The following is a 22,326-nucleotide window of genomic DNA, read 5'->3' on the forward strand; positions in this document are numbered from 1 at the left end:
AACTGTCCCTTGTTTGAGCATGTTGCTTCGTTGCCACTACTAGTTTCGTTTTGAGCTGTGAAGAAAACGCTACGGATCGTGCATTAGTGGTTTTGTTCGCTCTCGCGTTGTTATGACACGCCCGTGACGATCGGGTAATGACGGCGACTAGTAGCGGTTCTTCTGAGGCAACCACGACCGTGAGTTGTGCTTGTACATATTATATCGTGCGTGCGGTCTCAATCTAAGTGCGCTGTGTGGTGAATGACACAAGCGCAGCATGTGAAGTAATAGCTAAATTATTATCTCATTAAGCAATGCATTGAACTAGGCATTAGAAGCCGATTCTTGTGCTCGCGATAGCCGAATTCTATCTCTACTATCGGTTCATTGAAGATTTAATGGGTAATTACTGTCGAACTTTACTATCGATACACCTGTAAAACCGGATATCCGGTCGTATCGGTTTATCGTTCTCAAGCTTAGTCATTACCCGTCGACAGTATGTTTTGCCCGTCGACGCATTTACGTCATCGATGATGTCGACAACCTCGACTAGTCGGGACAGCTCTAAATCACATTACTAGAGTTAATTGATTAATTGTTGCTGCACTACACTCAAGATTCTAATTGGAATGGGGTGTGAATATGTTGTTTTCAAGGAAGGAAAGAAAAATTCTGAAATATTTCCAAGTTTGTGTGTATTTGAGTAAATCAAGTGAGTCATCCTGAAGGCAAAATATAACTTTTTTTCTTTACCTAAGTATCCTGAATCTAAATGAGGATCTATCTTATGGTATGCAGTAGGTAATCCATGCATACTGTAAACGGCAATCAAAAATGCACCGTTGGTCAAGCAGTCACTCAAATACAGATTCATCGCGATGAACATGACACAGATCCGGGAAATGCACAGCGGTAAGTGACATCGCCCCACCTCCTGTTTTTCCACACACACGTAGGCAATGTGTAGACATAAATACACGGCCTCACGCATGCCGGCACAATAAGCGAATCTCACCGAAGCCTCGCTGACAACTAAGGTCAGCGTCTGATGTAAATTGTCGCTGGTGATGGTGGTCGTCTCCGGCTCCATCAGCATATTCCGCCTCCTCCGTCATCTTGTCAATGGCACTCTGGCAAGGACAACGAGCGTGGACCACAGCTCGCGCCACTGCATCCTGCCATTAGGGGTGAGAGTGTGTGTTGGAGGGATACGTGAGGCCAAAGCAGACAAAACACTGCATAATTACTCAACCTTTTCAATGCGTGTCAGTCTTGTGAGGGCCCGGGTACAAGTAACTTGAAGGTGAATGAATATGGAAACAAGGCGCTGACATACTTGTGTGTTAGGATAGTGTAGATTCAATCATAGTGGCTGTCAGTCAAATGTGACGACTACACGGGCATGCGTTTTCTTCTTTATCTTTTTTGTGTTGCCCTTAAATAACAAAACATTAGCATTCCCTTGAGACATACATATTACCTGCCAAACCCTGCTGCTACTACGCCCGCTGCATTGAAATACATATTTCATATTTCATCCACAGCCACATCACCCTGCCCAAAACTCATTCACCCTCACCACCGCCCCCCTTCATTTGCTGTCAACCGCATGAGGCCATAAGATAATCAAATTAATTATACTTCATCCCCTCTCCTCTCCTTGCCAGCATGAAAAATAGCTTGACTAGCATTAATGGAGGGCAAATGACGGCGGTCCGTCCCCACCCCCTGAGCCCGGTGCCGTCTCCTCTAGTGCTGGTGTCACCGCCGATCTGTCACCCTGACGAGAAGAGCTTCAGAAGGCTGAACCGGGGCAGGTTCTCCCCTGGTCGGCTCCCCCCGCCACCGCCTCTACTATCCCTGGATCTTCCTGCTCTTCCCCCAGCATCCTAAGGGTGGGGCGGGGGCTGTGGGATGGCGTGTGATGTGATGAGAGGGGGTGAGGAAATATATAGCTTCAGGGCTTAAGGCTGCGGGGTCACGAGTGGTGTGCGACGGGGTATGTTTTCTGTCCATAACAAACCGACCCCCACACACACAACATGAAAACATGCAGGAAGCAACAACAACAACAAAAAAACAAACACATTGTTTTCCATGTGATCTAAACACCAAGTCCAATTTTGCAAATTAGTCAAGCATTCAAATCATGCGACTAATCCCGGCGGCCACAGGCTAATGTGGACCAAAATTACCCACAGTATGAATGCATACATATATCTGCCTACAGTGTAGCGCTAAAACGATTACTCGAATAATTTGAGTAACTAGATTTAAAAAATTGATCGAAGAATTTTCTCCGCCTCGAGTAATCGTTTAATTTTGGTGCGACATTCGGATGGTCGAAGCAGAATGTCGAAGCAGAAATCGAGACTCATCAGACCAGGGGTTTTTCCAATCTTCTATTGTCCAATTTCCATGAGCTTGTGCAAGTTGTAACCTTAGTTTCCTGTTCTTAGCTGAAAGGAGTGGCACCCGGCTTGGTCTTCTGCTGCTGTAGCCCATCTGCCTCAAAGTTCGACGTATTGTGCATTCAGAGATGCTCTTCTGCCTACTTTGGTTGTAACAGGTTGTTATTTGAGTCACTGTTGCCTTTCTATCAGCTCGAACCAGTCTGGCCATTCTCCTCTGACCTCTGGCATCAACAAGGCATTTCCGCCCACAGAACTGACGCTCACTGGACATTTTTTCTTTTTCGGACCATTCTCTGTAAACCCTAGAGATGGTTGTGCGTGAAAATCCCAGTAGATCAGCAGTTTCTGAAATACTCAGACCAGACCTTCTGGCACCAACAACCATGCCACGTTCAAAGTCACTCAAATCACCTTTCTTCCCCATACTAATGCTCGGTTTGAACTGCAGAAGATTGTCTTAAACCATGTCTACATGCCTAAATGCACTGAGTTGCCGCCATGTGATTGGCGGATTAGAAATTAAGTGTGAACGAGCAGTTGGACAGGTGTACCTAATAAAGTGGCCGGTGAGTGTGTGTGTGTATATATATCTATATATATATGCATATATAATTTTATATATTTACATATATATTTACATATATTTATATATATATACTAGGGCTGTCCCAAACGACTAATTTTCTCCCGATTAGTCAGCCGACTATTTTTACGATTAGTCGACTAATCTAATAATTAAATTTTTTTTTTTTTACTAATTTAGCAATTAAATTTTTGTTGACGCTTATCAATTCACAAAAAACATATTGGAACACTCAATTTATTTATTAAAGTACAAATAAACACGTAAATAACAATAATACATCACAAATAAACAATGAGTTCAAATGCTGATAGAATTAACTAGTGTAGCCTCCCGATTGAAAAGATGGTCTCTTAAACTGATGGTTTACAACTTTTATTCCATCCTTGATGTAAACACACTGTAAGAGCTACGGTGCACACAAATAAAGCAACATAATTAGAAATTAACAAAAACTTTTCACCTTTTTCCTTTTAAACCTTATTTATATATCAATGAATTGCCTATATGAATTGCATTTACCTTAATTTATTACCTTATCATTGACAATCTCTCCCTTGAGTGCAATCACTGTATATACTGTATATATTTATGACCTTTTAACCTTATATAATTTTCTATACCATAAAATAAACCATAACATGAAATAAACCTTTCAATTAGCATTAAGAACAATAGTAATAGCACTTATAGGCCCATTGTCAATGAAACATTATTATTTAGTAAGGCGACAGCACCCTCTGGTGTACAAAAAATGAAAAAAAAAAAAATTACAAACTGCGTGAAGGCGCTTGAGGTTTTTATTCACGGCCAACGTGCAGCCAAGCTTGGCATTGAAGAGACAGGACATAAGAGTGTACTCTCCTTTGTTTCTTTGAAATAAGGCAATGTTTTGGACACTCTGGTGCGCTTTTTTTTGGCTTTGTGCCGCTTTCCCCGCTTGCAAACAGAGCATCCGACATTCTAACTTTCCACGCATATATTTTTTTAACCCTTCATTAACCGTCGACGGGATGTTGTGCTCGTCGACGGATTTACGTCATCGATGACGTCGACTATGTCGACTAGTCGGGACAGCTCTAATATATACACAGTGATACCTCAGCTCACGAACGCTTAAGCTCACGAACTTTTCGCCTCAAGAACATTAAATTCGCGAGCATACAGTCTCTGCTGACGAACTAGTTTTCGGCGGACGAACCAAACCACGCGGTCGAACAGCGCCACGAGAAGCTGACGCACGCTCACGGCGTCCCAGTTCGTCCCCTCCCTTTCGTTGAGTGCGGACGTGGTTTGTGTTTGATAGACATTTTGGACCATATTGAGTGTACTTTTGCTATTATGGGACCGAAAAAGATCCCACCACAGGCTAGTGTTAAGCCTAAGAAGACATTAAAGAAAATAAGGTATATTTTTGAGTAGTTTTAAAGCTTATTTATTAGAAAATTATGTTTTATGGGGACCTGGGAACGGATTATTCTCATTTTAATGGTTTCTTATGGGAAATAAATGTTCGGAAGACGAACTTTTCACCTTACACACACATTCTGGGAACCAATTATGTTCGTGAGCTGAGGTATCACTGCATATATATATATATATATATATATATATATATATATATATATATATATATACAGTGGGGAGAACAAGTATTTGATACACTGCCAATGGGTTTTCTCATTGGCAGTGTATCAAATACTTGCCAATGGGTTTTCTCATTGGCAGTGTATCAAATACTTGTTCTCCCCACTGTGTGTGTGTGTGTGTGTGTGTATATATATATATATATATACATATATATATGTATATAATAGGGGTGTAACGGTACGCAAAAATCTCGGTTCGGTACGTACCTCGGTTTTGACGTCACGGTTCGGTTCATTTTCGGTACAGTAAAAAAACAAAATGCAAAATATAAATGTGCTAGTTGTTTATTACACACTTTTTTGCTTTCAACAACAGGAACCGTAGCCTATACAAAGCTGGAATTCTGCTCAAAAAGTAGCGGGTATTTAAAGATAATAATCCAACAACAATTTGTCTTTCAGAACCCACATATTGGTCAGCTTTCTTTGTGAAAGAAAGAAGAAAAAAGTCCTGTGCTAAAGAGAAAAGCAATCCCAATGACAAAGATTTTAACATGTTTTACAAATGAAATGCCTCAATGATTTTTTTTTTTCTTATGAACGGTTTTCAAAAGCTTTATTGGTGGATTTTCTCAAGTTTAAGCGCCACACAGAAATTAATAAATATAATTGTGTAAGCAGGATCTGTGTATTATTTTTATTATTTAATTACAGGTGCTTTAGCTCATTTCAATTCATTTTATTTAAATGGGCTATTATTTAATTTATTATGTGTTTGCATTTTACAAATGTGATGTAGTATTCATTTATATTGTATATTTTATGTTGTATAACTTTAGTTCCTATGTGAATACGAGTTCCTACTTGTTTTGTTGTGGTAGGAGATTTTTGTATTGAACACGGGGCCGTGTTGGTTATTATTACAGCAGAGAAGACAGCAATAAATCAACAAAGACAAGTCAACTGTGCCCTGATCTACCACTCAAGAGATCTGATGGACTCAAAAAGTGGGTTACGATTGCATATTAATTTGAAAATCGACCGGATCCACAGTATTTTTACTCGAGTGACTTCCGGTCTGCTAGCTAGTAGCATTGACGCAGGAGGGCTGCGTCTCTCGTCAAATAATAAACTCTGCCATTCTTTTGGCGCTTCTGGGACACGTCTAACACGCGGCCGCACTGCGACTGGTGTGCATTGGCTGATTGACTTTAACGGCCACGTTTCACAGCGTTCTCGCGGTGGCCACGTTGTCGCGCCGTTGACAGTTTGTCCTACCGTGTTGGTCCTCATTATAGGAGAAAAGACGGAGTAAATATAATTTACACAAAGAAACTGTAACCCGATCGACTCACAGCCTCAAAAAGTAAGGGTTACATTACGTCAGAAACTCTTTCGGTGCGCGTCCGTTCCGAACCGAACACCAAGTACCGAAACGGTTCAATACGAATACATGTACCGTTACACCCTTAATATATATATATGTTAGGGCTGTCAAACGGTTAAAATGTTTGATTGAGTTAATTACAGCTTAAAAATTAATTAATCGTAATTAATCGCAATTAATCGCAATTCAAACCATCTATAAAATATGCCATATTTTTCTGTAAATTATTGTTGGAATGGAAAGATAAGACACAAGATGGATATATACATTCAACATACGGTACATATGGACTGTATTTGTTTATTATAACAATAAATCAATAAGATGGCATTAACATTATTAACATTCTGTTAAAGCGATCCATGGATAGAAAGACTTGTAGTTCTTAAAAGAAAAATGTTAGTACAAGTTATAGAAATTTTATATTAAAACCCCTCTTAATGTTTTCGTTTTAATACAATTTGTAAAATTTTCAATCAAAAAATAAACTAGTAGCCCGCCATTGTTGATAATTACTTACACAATGCTCATGGGTGCTGAAGCCTATAAAATCAGTCGCACCCAAGCGCCAGCAGAGGGCGGCAAAACTCCATAAAACACAACAAGTGAGGGTTTAAATCTGAGCGGGGCATCTGTGTTAATTGCGTCAAATATTTTAACGTGATTAATTTTAAAAATTAATTAACGCCCGCTAACGCGATAATTTTGACATCCCTAATATATATATATATATATATATATATATATATATATATATATATATATATATATATATATATATATATATATATATATATATATATATATATATGTTTCATCTTTGCGTAAAAATCATTACCACCACATGGTATCCGTGCCCAATATATGTAACTTCCATTACATATAAGCAGGTGCTACAAAGTGGCATATACCGATTCCATATTGCTAGTTGCTTGCTGATTGAGCAGATTCATCATCAGCAAATCATTGAAACGTTTGAGGTCTCCTTTACTCTTTTACATTTTGAGAAGTAAATACAGGGGAACCTCCTAGTGTCCCGCAGTAGAAGGTTGAAGCAGAAAACCAAAGTGAATAAAACCTAACCTAATTTGATTCTTGAATCCATAAATTGTTAGTAATATAGGGATTGTTCAATTGAATGCTCTTTTAAAAAGTAACTAAAAAACAGTCACAGCCCTACAGGTCTTTTCTTTAAGCTTCTTCTGATTAAGCATAAAAAAGAAAAAGAACAAAAAAAAAACAATTCTTGTTACATCCCTGCAAACCCCGCCTGCACCCACTTAGCCTACTACCTGAATGCAAAAAGCCTTAATGTGAGGGGACATGTTTATTAAGCTAGGCTTAGTTTAGGGCAGCAGTGAATATTGCAGACGTCAAAGTAGGCCATGTGAGGCTGGAGGAGGGAGAGAGAGGAAAGCGAGAGAGCGATAGAGAGAGTATGCGAAAGAGGCGCCCCTCTGGAAGCTGATCTGAACTCTAGCCTCCAGTTCCATGCTCCTCCTCTACTCCTGAACAAAGTTATCGCACACCAAAGGCTTTTGTTCTATTTGTTTTGCCCTGTGAGTGCTTTGGAAGCAATCAACGGCAAAGACGGATAAACTTTTTTTTTCGCCATCAAGTTCATCGGTTCGCATCAAAGAGCATCGATATCATCCGTCAAAACAGTTCAGCACTACTCACGCTGGCTTTGCTTTCCGTGTGCATGGCGGTGAAGCGCAGGTAGCCGACCGGAGAGAACGGGTCCGGGGAGTGAATCACTGTCTCAGACGAATCTCTGGGACACATCGGAAAAAAACAGGGTTAGGGTTTCAAATCAGACGGAGGTGCTTCTTTTTGTAAACTTCAGGAAAATAAACAAGTCACCCCCTCAAAAGGTACTTTACTCCTCTCTTATACTTTTCCAGTGAGAAAAATGACGGACACTTGACCATATCTAGTAGTGGTGTCAACAATAATCGATGCGGCGATGCATCCCGATGCGGGGCATGGACGATTCGATTCGATGCGGGCAACAAGCCGAATCGATTCAGCGCATTTTAAAATATATAAGTACGTTCAAAAATCTTCCCTGCGCAATTCCGGTGATGCAATGGATTTGGTTTCCCCATTTGTATTATTATTGTCATGTTTCATTTTTTACACACTGCATAACTCTGGTCAAGTTTCCCACCAACCTCATAGAAGCCAAAATGTCTCCAGATGTCAGCTTTCAATGTCTTAGGTGCATCAAGAATCTTTCTTGCTCCCTCTTTCTCCGCTTCAGCCATTGTTATGTTATGTCCTATCTCTTAGAGGTTAGATCTTGTGCCCGAACCCGAACGGATCGGGCCCAAAATGTTAAGCATTCACGGTTGGGTCGGGTTGGGCCGCCCCGCGCCGGACTAATAAATTATTTTTAAAAATGGTATAAAACCGAGAGCAGGCTCTCTGTATTGTGCATTTGCTTGCGCACTTACATGAAGCAGTGGCGCCGCCCACTTTTTCTTCTCCTCCGCTGTGGCGCTTGCGATTCGTTACGAAAGACACTTTTATTTATGCACACAAAGTCAACACAAATGTGATCCTTTTGAATCCTCTCCTCTGTGTGTCTGCAAACTCGTTTTTTTTAATATATATTAAACTTTCCCAGCGTTATTTCGTTGTGTAATGATTTTATAATGATCACAAAAATATGTAGACTATTTAAACATTAAGAAAACTTGCGTTTTTTTTCTGCCAACTGAGAATTCGTTACGAAAGACACTTTTTTATGCACACAAAGCCAACACAAATGTGATCCTTTTGAATCCTCTCCTCTGAGTGTCTGCAAACTCGTTTTTTTTTTTTTTTTTTTATATTAAACTTTCCCAGCGTTATTTCGTTGTGTAATGATTTCATAATGATCACAAAAATATGTAGACTATTTAAACATTAAGAAAACTTGCGTTTTTTTTCTGCCAACTGAAAATTCGTTACGAAAGACACTTTTTTATGCACACAAAGGCAACACAAATGTGATCCTTTTGAATCTTCTCCTCTGTCTGTCTGCAAAATCGCATGTTTTTTTTTAATATTAAACTTTCCCAGCGTTATTTCGTTGTGTAAATGCTTCTATAATGATCACAAAAATATGTAGACTATTTAAACATTAAGAAACATGCGTTTTTTCTGCCATCTCGAAGAAATGAAAATAAATTGCTGCTGCCTTTTTTTTTTTTCCGCGTCACTCCAAGCCGGGTCGGGCTTCAATACCAGCGGGCCGTGTCGGGTCGGGCTGGATTTTTTAGGCCCCATCTAACCTCTACTATCTCTCTGCTCTCTCAATTGCAAAAAAATGATATTTCCTCATGTTGAAACAGATTGTTATGGCTGCTAAAATGCTGCTGCACTTCATTTTAATTCATTATTTTTTAGTGTTATGTGGTAGTTACTGATTGCATTTCTAAGTTGATTGCACATATATAGTGGGCTAGGCCTACATTTTACTTTTGTTCTACATTGCAATTTAGTTGGATGTTTTGTTTGCAACTGAACTGATCCCTGGATTGATATTGCGATAAAGATGCTGCTGCACTACAATATTTTCTTTGTCGCTTTCTTTAATATTTACTTGAATATTTTTATCGATGGGTTGTTGTGACTAAAATACAGTGACTGTTATTACTGATTTTGCGCAGGAGTTCAGATGTTGCACTGTGTGAAAGGCTGCTACTGTGTGTAAAAAAACAGAGAAAGCCCTGGTCTCATTCAAAGCACCAATTAAATGCTGTGATCTTTTTTTTTTAATATATATCTAAAAGTATTTTCATTTGACTTCAACCAGGAGTGACACAAGAGCCAATAAAAAGTTGTTTAATGTCTGACCGCTTGTGTTGCCTCAAGATTCACGAAAAATATGCTTTGCTTTAGAATTTTAATGCATCCCAGGCTTTAAGGCATCGCGATGCATTGCCGAATCGAACCGAATCGAATCGTGACCCTCTGAATCGAATCGAATCGAATCGTGGCCCTCCGAATCGTAATCGAATCGAATCGTGAGGGCAGTACCGATGCACACCTCTAGTGACTGTTATTACTGATTTTGCACAGGAGTTCAGATGTTGCACTGTGTGAAAGGCTGCTACTGTGTGTAAAAAAAAGAGAAAGCCCTGGTCTCATTCAAAGCACCAATTAAATGCTGTGATCTGTTTTCTTTTTTTTTTAAATATATATCTAAAAGTATTTTCATTTGACTTGAACCAGGAGTGACACAAGAGCCAATAAAAAGTTGTTTAATGTCTGACCGCTTGTGTTGCCTCATGATTCACGAAAAATATGCTTTGCTTTAGAATTTTAATGCATCCCAGGCTTTAAGGCATCGCGATGCATTGCCGAATCGAACCGAATCGAATCGTGACCCTCTGAATCGAATCGAATTGAATCGAATCGTGGCCCTCCGAATCGTAATCGAATCGAATCGTGAGGGCAGTACCGATGCACACCTCTAATATCTAGTATGAATGGTAGGATTGTACTGCATAGTCTCTTTTCTTACAGCCATAGGTTTCCTCTTGGATATATCTTTATAAAATAGAGACCACAATGTACAGTAGAATTTCTGAGAGCTAATACTCACATGACAATCCTCTTTTTGAAGAGGGGGCAATCGAGGGTAAATGTTTCATATTCTCCACCTTCTCCGCATATATGGACGCCATACTTTTTAGAGAGCTATTTAAAAAAACAAGAAAACCTTTTGTTCAGAGATAAATTATACCAACTAGTACAATGAAAAAAATTAGCATAGTAGTAGACTGTGAAAATATATATACAAAATAATGTATTTTAGCACAGTAAATTGAATAAATTTTGAGCTACTTTTCATGTGTTTACCAGCAGAGGTGGGTAGAATAGCCAAAACGTTTACTCAAGTAAGAGTATAGTTACTTCAAAATAATATTACTCAAGTAAAAGTAAAAGTAGTCATTCCAAAAATGCACTGAAGTACAAGTTAAAAAAAGTATTCGGTGAAAAGAATACTCAAGTAATGAGTAACATTGTTAGTAACTGCTAATATTTTTGTTGGACTTTTTTTAAACAATGGTATTTTCTTTCTCTGAGCACCAAGTTATCTATATAAGCTGTTGTTTAATGATACTGTACAATAACCCATTACATAACCACATTAAGCCAAAGAAATTTAAAAAAAAAAAAATCTTTGGATTCCGACGAGAGTAAAAAAAAAACATAAATGAAGCATTATTTGTCCAAAGAGCACGAGTGCCCTCTGGTGGGGAAAATAGTTCCTAGTTTTTTTTTTTTTTCCGTGGTCAATTGGTGCCAAATAGAGAGGTTAAAATCCATGCTTTCGAGTCATGTTGAGGGCAGCGCTCTCTATCAAATACTACATTTTTTATGGTTTTTTTAAGACACCACATGATTGAACAGGCTGGCGTGAAGATAGAAGGGCAAGCTTGCGTCTGATTGACATAATGCAGTCATGTGATTAGTGTTGCAACATCTCATTGGTGAAATCGGTAGAGCTACTTGCTACTACTACAGCTACTTAGCATTGTTGGTTAAAAAAAAAAAAAAAAAAAAAAATTCTAATATGTAGAATAAAGAGGAAAAATGTAACGACTCTCGTGTAGCTCAAAGTTGCGAAGTAAGAGTCCCGTTTTTTCTTCCAAATCAAGTAAAGGTAAAAAATTATAGCTTAGTAAAACTATTCTTAGAAGTACATTTTTCTCAAAATTTTACTCAAGTAAATGTAAGGCAGTACATGTAAAGCCACCTCTGTTTGGCAGTCATGCTAAAATTTAGCTACCACTGATCTGACAAGACAATTAGCACCCTATAAATGCAACAATTAGCTGAAAAAAATACAAAAGTTTTTTTTTTTTCGAGAACATATTGCATGATGTTTTTGCAGGTGTACAGGGGCGGACTGGGACTAAAAAGCAGCCCTGGACTTTGACTCAGCCCAGCCCACAAGAATTGCTATACGAAGGGAAACACCGACCCCCTAGGGGGTTCGGGGGCATGCCCCCCCGGGGATTTAAAAAATTTTTTTTTTTTTTTTACACATTTTATTGTAAAATGCATCAATTTCGTGCACTTTGAGAAAAAATGAAGAAAATGTGTCTAGACTGTGACTGTCTGACTTGAGGCGCTCAAAGTACTGCAAGGCTGAACTGGAGTTTGATTCATTTTCTGTACTAGCTCTATGATCAACCAGAATAAACAAATGAAAGAATTTATTTTTCAAAGCAAGTTTTATGTATCCAATTGATTATAATATATCTCTATATATCTCTGTCTATAAAATGACTTCATTGTTTATGCCATAATTCAGTGGTCTCCAAACTATTACACATAGGGCCGCAGCGGGCGAGGGATTTCATTCCAACAAAACAAGACAACACGTATCCACCAATCTGGTGTCTTACAAGTGTAATCAGTTGATTGCAGTCAGGTGCTGCTTGTTTTAGCAGAAACTTCTTTGGTTAAACTGTCGGTACTCGATCGGTTGAAACAAAAACCAGGCCCCACAGCGTCCCTTGAGGACCGGTTTAGAGACCCCTGTTGTGTTGATTTAAATGTGATTTTTATGGTCTTCATGTGATGTAAAGCACTTTGAATTGCCTTGTGTTGAATTGTGCTATATAAATAAATTTGCCTTGCCATAATTAATCTTGCCATACAAATAATAAATTTCAATGAAAATACAATAAACATTTAAAGACAAATCCTGTATACATAACCTTCATTGGAAAGTATTAACCTTAAAACAAAACGATATATAAATGATTAATATATATAACATCAATTTAACTACCTAAACTTTAAAGTAAAGTTTATTAATATTTTGTTATATTTCTTCTGAATTAATATTGCTGCTGCGTGTGCATACGTTGTTTTACAGCTAAAATATTTTTCTTAGGAGAGTGCTAGTAGGACTAGCATACTGTAACTTGACACGATTGCAAACGGGTACATGGGCTAGCTGGCACTAACCCTTTAATTGTCATTTATTTCATTTAAAATGTAGCTACCTGGTGGATAACTGCCAGTATACCGAGCAAGTAACCCTCTTCATCACTACTTACTTTCCCTGCGTTTGTGTGGGGAAGTTCCATATCGTTACCCCCCTCCCTCTTCTTTTTCCCACTCTCCCTGCACCGGTTGCACGTCAGAGCGGCTGCCGCTCCCACACTCAGCATCGCCGGGGGCTGGGCTGTTGACTTGTTACCCGACGTGGCCGTTGCAGCTTGCGAAAATATTTGTCAATTTATGACATTTTAATGCTTCGCTCTCCAGTTTCTTTAATTTTTTCTCCCTAACCTTCTCAGCGCCACCCTTCTCTTTTCTTTTTTTGCCACCACCATTCGTATTGACGCATGTTGCTATTTTGCTTCCACAAGGATCCAATGAAGGCTACTCTGTGCTTTCTTCGTTCTTCTATCAGATTGGCAGTGCCAGGCGCATTGCTGCCACCTGTCGGATTGGATGCGAACTGTAGTTAATCAGAGGATAGGGGGGATAAAAACAGTGATGTATAATGAATGGCGGCCGCCGGCCGTCCAGGGCACCGGCCGTTCTGTGATCCTCCAGAACCCACAGATTACCAGTCCGCCCCTGCAGGTGTACCAAATGAAATGATCAGTGAAAGCATCCAAAAGGGTTGGTGACCTGTTTCAGGTAGGGCGCCATGTCAGCCAGAGATTTTCCCAGGTGCTTGTCAGGATCTAGGCCTAATTTGTGCACGCACACAGGGAGAAAAAAAAAAATCACAGATGAGTGATTGAAGATGACAGATGTAAATACACAGCAAAACCTGGGCACAGCATCTGTTTGTTTGACTTTGCAAGTAGTGTATACACATTTCTATGAGTAAGGGTAACAGTTTTCTAAAGGAATGTATGCACTCTCATACTTATAGGTGCACATTCCCACCTGGTGCTCCGTCATGTGGTTCCCCCTTTGAGAACATAAACTGTGGAAAATTATGTTTATTTGTCTTTTGCCCTTCCAGTTGAGGCAAATGACTCATGGGCCTGAGGAGGGGAGGAGGGCCGATACTCAGCATGCCTTTCTCCACTAAGACTCAAATCCTCAACATCCAATGGGATCACAACTCAGGAGGTCACTTGAATATAGCAACATAAGGTTTCAGTTTTTGAATAAAGAAAGCTACTGACTGAACTCACTTGTCCCTATTATATTAATATAACAGTGTTGAGTTAATTATCGAGGGTTGATTGAATATTTACTTGATTGATTGAATATTTGCTTGTGCTCATACATACCTAATACATACATAATAAATATTGCCATATTTTTTCTTATTGATATAACCAGTAAATGATTATTTCTTGCTATACTAGGTTGTAGTATAATGTTTAAGTGTTACAAAGAGTAAAGAGGGTCGGGATGACAACTGCCTTGCTTCATGGCCGCATCATTGCGTAACTAGACCTTCCGGGACATCTTCAGCATCTGACGTCTAGACTTTCGTCTAGACTCTCGAGGACATCTTCCATTCGAGGACATCTGCCATGGCCGCAACGTTGCATAACTGAAGTGTCTGGGTCATTCTGACCACTTTATCTAAGTGCCTTTGCTTACACACGTGTATTTAGTTAGTTCCGCCTACATGCTAACACACATAGCCAATCAAAATCACATGGGTGTCTCCAGCTTGCTGTCCCCCTCCCTTTAGGGCGGCACCTTTCTGTGTTAGGACAAGCCCCTAATAAAAGAAAGAGCAAGGAGTTTAGTTTAGATCAATTTTGGTGACTATACAGCGTAATCTAGCATTTCTCTGTCTAGTCCCTCCTTGCTCTCCTTGGCCAAGAAAACTGAGTGTCTTCTTTCCTTATTTTTGGGTAATTTTACAAATGTCTACCTAAGGGTCTATTTTTGAACTTGACAAATAGTAAAAATAATATGTTGTAGAAAAAAAAAAAAAAAAAACCCTGAAAACATCCATAATAGCTTTCACATAGCAACACATAAAGAAGAGAAAGAATATTGAATTGTTTGTGAACAGTAAGAATATGTAATAATATGTAATTCAATAATGGAAATTTGTTTGTAGTTCTTTTAGTTGTTGTTGTTCTAATTACGCCCCATAACTAAGCATGCTGTATCTATGCCAATGTCGTAACCGTTGATGGGGGAAAATATTACATTATGCTTTTGTGACGTATGATTGCTTCTGTGACATAGATTGTAACAACTTATATTGTTTTTATGTCTGTGAACAACTTCTATTGTTTTTCACCTTGTTCTCATAGTTAGGAGACGCGCTTGAGTAGGGAATCTCACGAGATAACTTGTTTTGCACCATAGTATCCCATAGCTAGAAGGGAATCTCATGAGATAACTTGCTTTGCACCCATAATATTTACATCTGTTGCAGCACAGCTCATTTGTCCCATGTGAAAAGTCCTTTTTCAAGGGGGCTGAACCAAAAGTAGCTTTAATGTTTGTCATTGGACGGGGCCGCGCCGCTCGGAGGCGGAATTTGGCCTCTCCGCCTCCGAGGGGTGCGTCCTTACAAAAGCGGACGTTTCCGGGCGACCCATGAAGTCCGCTGGTGGATTAAGCGTACGGATCGCCCAGCTTTGTCCTTTTGCCGCTTTACTGGAGTGTTGCTGGCTTCCCACTCATTTGTCACGGTAAGCGATTGTCATTGCTAAGGGGACAACTAGTTGTGCTGTAACGATAACGTGGGGATTCTGGGATTGACAAACTCAAATCTAGCGTCACGTTACCATTATTTTTGCTTGTTTTTGATACTTGTTGCTTTCTCTTGTGGGATTGTAATCAATAAATCTAATTTATTCTGCATTTTCTAATCAATAAACATCATCTATTGAGCAAAAGTGTGCCTGTTACTGATTCACCGCGAACCTGGAAATTTCGGAAAACAACCATCAATAAGAAAGCACGAGAGTTGTCCGATATTATCGTGTAGTTGATAATATCGGCCGATAAAAGCATTTTAAAATGCTATCGGATAATATTGACATTGGTTTTTCATGATCGGTTTTGGGCCAATATGCATGTTGCCTTCAAAGTGAATGTAGAACGATTCTGCCTTTGTACAAGGGCTGGTCACAATTTAGCACAGCAGTAATGCTTATTGACAGAAGTGGGTAGCCAAAAATTTTACACGAGTAAGAGTAGCGTTACTTCAAAATAATATTACTCAAGTAAGAGTGAAAGTAGTTGTCCAAAAAATGTACTCAAGTAAAAGTAAAAACTATCCAGTGAAGAATTGAATACTCAAGTAATGAGTAACATTTTGCGTAACTGCTTATTTTCGTTTGATTGATTTTCTTAAACAATGGATTTTTCTATATGAACTGTTGTTATAATGATATTGTACAATAACACGATGAAATTTTTTTTAAAAATCACTAAAGAGAGAAAAAAAAAACAGTAACGACAAATGAAGCATTATTCGTCCAAAGAGCATGAGTGCCCTGCCCTCTAGTGGAGAAAATAGTTCCGAGTTTGAGTAGTGAATACTGAGGATCATACCTCCGGTTTCCCATGGTCAATCGGTGCCAAATAAAAACTGGGGGAAGAGTTTTAAATCCGCAATTTCGATTCATGTTGTGGGCAGTGTTCTATGTCAAACACTTCAGTTGTTACGGTGCTTTAAAGACGCGTGATTGAACAGGCTTGAGTGATCATGGAACGGCAAGCTTGTGTCAGATTGGTGTAATGGAGTCATGTGATTATTGTTGCTACGTCTCATTGGTGAAATTAATAGCGCTACTCTTAGCAGTAGCATCGCTAGCAAATAAAAAAAAATTAAATCTAATATGTAAAGAATAAAAATGTAACGACTCTTGTGTAGCCCAAAGAAACGGAGTAAGAGTATTTGTTTTTTCTTCACAAATCTACTCAAGTAAAAAGTATGGCTTTGTAAAACTCCTCTTAGAAGTACATTTTTCTCAAAAAGTTACTCAAGTAAATGTAACGGAGTATATGTAACGTGTAACTACCCACCTCTGCTTATTGACTATTAGAGCTCTCCAAACTAAGATGATCGGGATTTGTCATGTTGAGCAGACCATTTGCCCTCATGGTGTAAAAATTGAATGAACAATAAATAATTGAAAAATAATGAATTATAAACTTAAACTGCTGCGTTACCAGAAAGAAATAGTCACTAAGAAAAGTAATCAAATACAGAGGTCTGTGCAAAAGTCCAGCAAAATGCATCCTGGGAACAACTCAATGACAATACATTGTCTGGACTAGTCTGTGCCTTTCGCCTGCCTGTATTTGTAATGCTTTGTCGTCACCTAATCCCCTTTCAGACTTATATCACGGTAAATTCCTGTGCAAGGTGACGCGGGGTTTACCCATGTCATGGCTTTCAGACATGGGGAGATATCACGGAAAAAACCCGGGTTGGACACGTTCAGACTTGTCCCGTGTTAGCGACTCCGCGATCTCTGTGCAGGAATGGCAGGAGACCGGATTTTATAACACGGACAAGACATCATTTTTGGTCGGTATCGGTAACAAAATAAACCACACATTTCCAAAAATGGACGATGGACTGTCTCTTCCATGGCTCAATGATCCAGTAGCAATTTTAATTTTGTTTAATTTCCAGTTAATTTGGCAATTTTCAGTTTGCCATGTTGATAATTGGGATGTTTGTTCACTGCTTTTTGTCTTACTACGAAGAAAAAGGAAATGACAATCGGCCTCCATGATATTTACCTCATCAGTCTTCGCGCAGTGACCCGGGAATCAAACGGCTGCTTTCACACATGCCACATCCCGGGTAAGTCCCAGACATTATACTAGGACGTGATCTGGTAAATGCCCGCATAATCTCCGTGTCAGTTGAGTTAGGAAATTGCTTTTACACATAAAAGCTACCCGTTTAAATCCCTGGATTTAAACAGTGTTCAGGAATGTGTGAAGGGGCTCTAGTGGCACTTTGGGGTTTATTTGTGAATGATTCCTTTTACTAAGTTACTGACGTTTTGGCTCATTGAATTGTTTTTATTTATATGGGACATTATTTACAAACGTGATGCAGACAAATGTAACATTTTAATAATCATAGTGGAAAACCCTTAAGTTGGTACATTTATCACTTGGATTCAATTGACTATATGGATGTCGATGCCATTGACAGCCATGGATGTCCAAAAATTTTCCCATTCATTTTCAATGGGGAAAAAAACGATTTCCCCAAATCAACAAAAAATGACCAGATATCAATAAGACGTGTCCCCCAAACGTTCCCGATTCCATTGACGCTTATAGGGGGTGCTGCCATTGACGGCCATGGACGTCCAAATTTCCCATTCATTTCTCATGGCATTTACTTTGTTTAATGCCTTTGACGGGCATGTTTCTCCATTGTATTGATGCCAATATACTTGCTTTCCATTGACGCCTATGTAAGTCGATGCCATTGACAGCCACGGACGTCCCAAAATTTTCCCATTCATTTTCAATGGGGAAAAAAAACAAAATTTCCCCAAATCAACAGAAAATTACCAGATATCAATAGACCCTACTCACCTACGTCACAAAATGGGCGTGTCGCTGTTTCCGGCCACCATATTGTACCTCTTTTTCAGACCTATTCTCATTGTTTTCAATTAGTCGAGCAAGTTATAGAGCAATTCATGGAAGCCCCGGTGTTATCTGACGCTGTAAACTCATTGGATCCGTTGCAAAAAAGGCGTTACATGGAAAAGCTTCAGTTTATCCATTCGCCAGATCCGTATTTGATGCCTAAATCGATGTTTTTCGACCCGCTGGCTTCGCCTGACATCTGATATCGATATTTACAACTATCTTGTCCACACAAAATCAGCCTATTCTCACGAAAGTTTGAAAAACTTTAAGAGCTTGGAGGCTTATAAATGCTACGTTGCTGGTTGGGTGAAACACGTCCTCGTACACGAAAATTCGGCAGGAATCTTGTGCTCGGAAGGTGAGTTATGAAATTTTCAATTCAAAATCTTTTGTTCTTGCTAACATCCACTGTCAAGTCTAATGTATTTCATGTCATTTGTCAATGGAGCTAGGGCTTTTAATGTTTATATGGTTTAGCGATAGCACTCACTACATACATACGTGTATGTTGTCGGCGATTAGCCTAGCAATGATCTTAATTGTGGTTGTCAGCCCAAAACCCTCTAAATATAGATTAAATGCATTTTACCTGATATAAAATGACTACTACATAATCTGTGGTAGTCGTTTGGAGCCCAGTTTTCGCGTCGAATTGCAGCAGCCCATCTCGCTCTTCTCTCCGGGTCCCTCGGAATCCGGTAAAACTTCAAGTCTCTCCGTCTATCTCCTCTGTTATTGCAACCGACCGCCACACACGACTTCACCATTTTGAGTATTAATGTTGACGAGCAGTAAAACGTGCAATAATAGGAGGAATTTACGAAGCGGTAATGCATTTCTATGACGAGTATGCGGACAACATGGCGCGGGGGCGTGGCCGTGACGTCATGTGAGTAGGGTCTATAGGACGTGTACCCCAAACTTCCCCGCTTCCATTGACGCTTATAGAGGGTGCTGCCATTGACGGACAATTTTCCATTCATTTCCTCTGTTTAATGCCATTGACGGGCATGTTTGTCCATTCTATAGATGCCAATGTACTTGGATGCCATTGACGGCTATGAACGTCCACATTTTTTCCCATTCATTTTCAATGGAAAAAAAAAATGTCCCCAAATCAACAGGAAATAACCAGATATCAATAGGACACGCCCCAAATGACCTGATATGATCAGGCCACGCCCCCAAACGACCTTACATGGTCAGGCCACGCCCCCTAAATATTCCCAAATGCCCTGATATGACTAGGCCACGCCCCCAAATGCTCCTGAATGACCTGATATCATTATCCCAGGCCCAATAAATGTCCCCAAATAGACAGGAAGTGACCTGATATTGTCCCCGAATTGTCCCCAAACCAACCTAGGCTGGGGCTAAGATCTGTATCTCCACATGGCAAAGACCAGAAGTAATTTCTCCCGAAATTGCAGTTTCTAGTCATTATCAAAGCATCTAGTGGGGCATCACAATTAGCCACAATATGTTAAGTCCACGACCGGATATATCGGTTTTGGTTTGAGATCGATATCGGATTTTGGAGTTGGGAAATATCGGGATATCGGTTATAGTTTAAAAAGTAATTATCGGATAACTCTACAAAGGACACATTGTTCTGTCCGGTGTTTAGCGGAATCATTTAGCAATCCCTATCAAAAGATGAGCAACATTAAATATTTTAATCACACACATAATCATGATGAAATCAAAATTTATCATCGCTTTGTTGAGAATGCATTCGATGGTTCAGCTCTGAAAATAACAATTTTATACATCACAGTCGCCATATTCCCCACCACTACTGATAAAGTGGCTTAATTGATTGACGTGATCTTTAACAAGTGACTGACACATCCCGAGAGGTATGGTGTGCCCATAATGATCGCCAAGATGGCCGGAAAACCATCGCCTCGCTGCGGGGGGAGCGTTACGCGACGTGTCTAATTAAAGGAGCAAAGTTAATCGTAATGTGAGAAGATCTTTTCCCTCGTGGTCTGACAAGCTCAAAGGTTAAAGTGTCAGTCTGTGCGAGCCCACCCGTGGGGAGCCACGGGTGGGAGATGTGAAGGCAGGATTTGGGGTTCATCCTAATCCCAGTTGTATCTTGCGATAGCCCTACACAAGAGAGGGTTATCAAGGAGGGGGGTGGAACGGTAGAATGAGCAGACCCTTATTCTCATCCCGGGGGACCCGCGCTCTTAATTAGAGTGAGAATTTCTAATCTCAACATCCTCTCATCTTAACCCCACTGCAAAGGTAATAAGAAGGAACACATTAAAATTCAATCCTTTTTAAATATCCTCTATAATTAGTCATGTCTTTTAACAAAATCTTCATAATTGGCTCCAAATTGCACTGGGGATGCCCACTTCTCTTTTTTTGATAGTTTCATTAACTTTTCGTCTCTTAAATGATTAACCATCCACAAAGAGACATTTTCACAGGTTTAGGACTTCAGACGGAAAGTTTGCAAGTGACAAAAATGCGACAAAAGTAGCACTAATGTCAACATATTTCCCTTGGCAGGCCTTAAGTGACGTGTCTGAATTCTGTTCGAAAACGAGGGTACCATTTAATGCGACTTCATAACAATACTGACATCACTGTCTGCTGACCAGTTTTATAAGTTGACCCTTATGAGTTTGACCAATTATGTCCCACTGAAGCCAAAAAGGTGGTTTTGTGTCATAAGATACTGTACAACGACACTACAATACAGAGATTTTGCCACAAAAGGTGCTGGTGATGGAATTTATGCAACACTGCATCATTCTGTTTTCAATTTAAAAAAGTTGTAAAAGTTCATAAATGAACCGCAATAACCCACCACACGACAATACGTAATACACTTCAATACCCACAATCTGCCAAAACCCAGCAAAATCAAAAAAGTTACACAGTTGATGCTTTGACTGCAAAATAGTGCCATTTGCGTTTTTCTTCAGCTTCGCCAGATACGCCTGGTGAGTTATTGTCGGACTAGACCACGTTGCAACTGCAGAGTGAGGGCAAAATGTGGGAAATAAATACTCATGTCTTCATGCTTATTAATGCCAGCACAAATGTTTCACTGAAACTTATACCTATTATACCTACTTATACCTATATAAAAATGCATTACATTATCAATGAAGTAAGCAAAGTAAGCTAAGCGAAGTGGCCAAGTTGTGTGTGTCAGAGAAGAAAATATAAGAAAATATTCCCCACACCATTAAACCACCACCACCAGCCCGAACCGTTGATACAAGGCAGGATGGATCCATGCTTTCATGTTGTTGACGCCAAATTCTGACCCTAACATCCCAATGTCGCAGCAGAAATCGAGACTCATCAGACCAGGCAACGTTTTTCCAATCTTCTACTGTCCAATTTCGATGAGTTTGTGCAAATTGTAGCCTCAGTTTCCTGTTTTTAGCTGAAAGGAGTGGCACCCGGCGTGGTCTTCTGCTGCTGTAGTCCATCTGCCTCAAAGTTCGACGTACTGTGCGTTCAGAGATGGTCTTCTGCCTACCTTGGTTGTAATGGGTGGTTATTTGAGTCAATGTTTCCTTTCTATCAGCTCGAACCAGTCTGGCCATTCTCCTCTGACCTCTGGCATCAACAAGGCATTTCCGCCCACAGAACTGCCGCTCACTGGATTTTTTTTCCTTTTCGGACCATTCTCTGTAAACCCTAGAGATGGTTGTGCGTGAAAATCCCAGTAGATCAGCAGTTTCTGAAATAGTCAGACCAGCCCTTCTGGCACCAACAACCATGCCACGCAGAGGTTGCGCTAGACTTTTTCGT

At 39.7% G+C, this 22,326-nt stretch overlaps 1 protein-coding gene across 8 annotated transcripts in view; it reads right to left on the reverse strand.

The window, feature by feature from the left end:
- Positions 1-22,326, reverse strand: part of dph6 (diphthamine biosynthesis 6) — a 198,813-nt gene that overhangs the window by 112,568 nt on the left and 63,919 nt on the right. For 7 of the 8 annotated variants that reach the window (XR_009067117.1, XM_057859083.1, XM_057859086.1 and 4 more), the window contains exons 6-9: positions 13,609-13,670; positions 10,553-10,647; positions 7,639-7,732; positions 1,001-1,160 (exon numbers count right to left, since the gene is read on the reverse strand). Coding sequence is in view for 6 of the 8 variants with exons in the window: in XM_057859083.1 (XP_057715066.1) it covers positions 1,001-1,160; positions 7,639-7,732; positions 10,553-10,647; positions 13,609-13,670 (411 nt within the window). In the remaining 2 variants the exon portion in view is untranslated. The remainder of the gene's footprint in view (positions 1-1,000; positions 1,161-7,638; positions 7,733-10,552; positions 10,648-13,608; positions 13,671-22,326) is intronic. The other variant, XR_009067118.1, reaches the window with a different exon arrangement.

This window comes from Corythoichthys intestinalis, chromosome 15 (genome assembly GCF_030265065.1).
Source record: "Corythoichthys intestinalis isolate RoL2023-P3 chromosome 15, ASM3026506v1, whole genome shotgun sequence".
Classification (NCBI taxonomy): Eukaryota; Metazoa; Chordata; class Actinopteri; order Syngnathiformes; family Syngnathidae; genus Corythoichthys; species Corythoichthys intestinalis.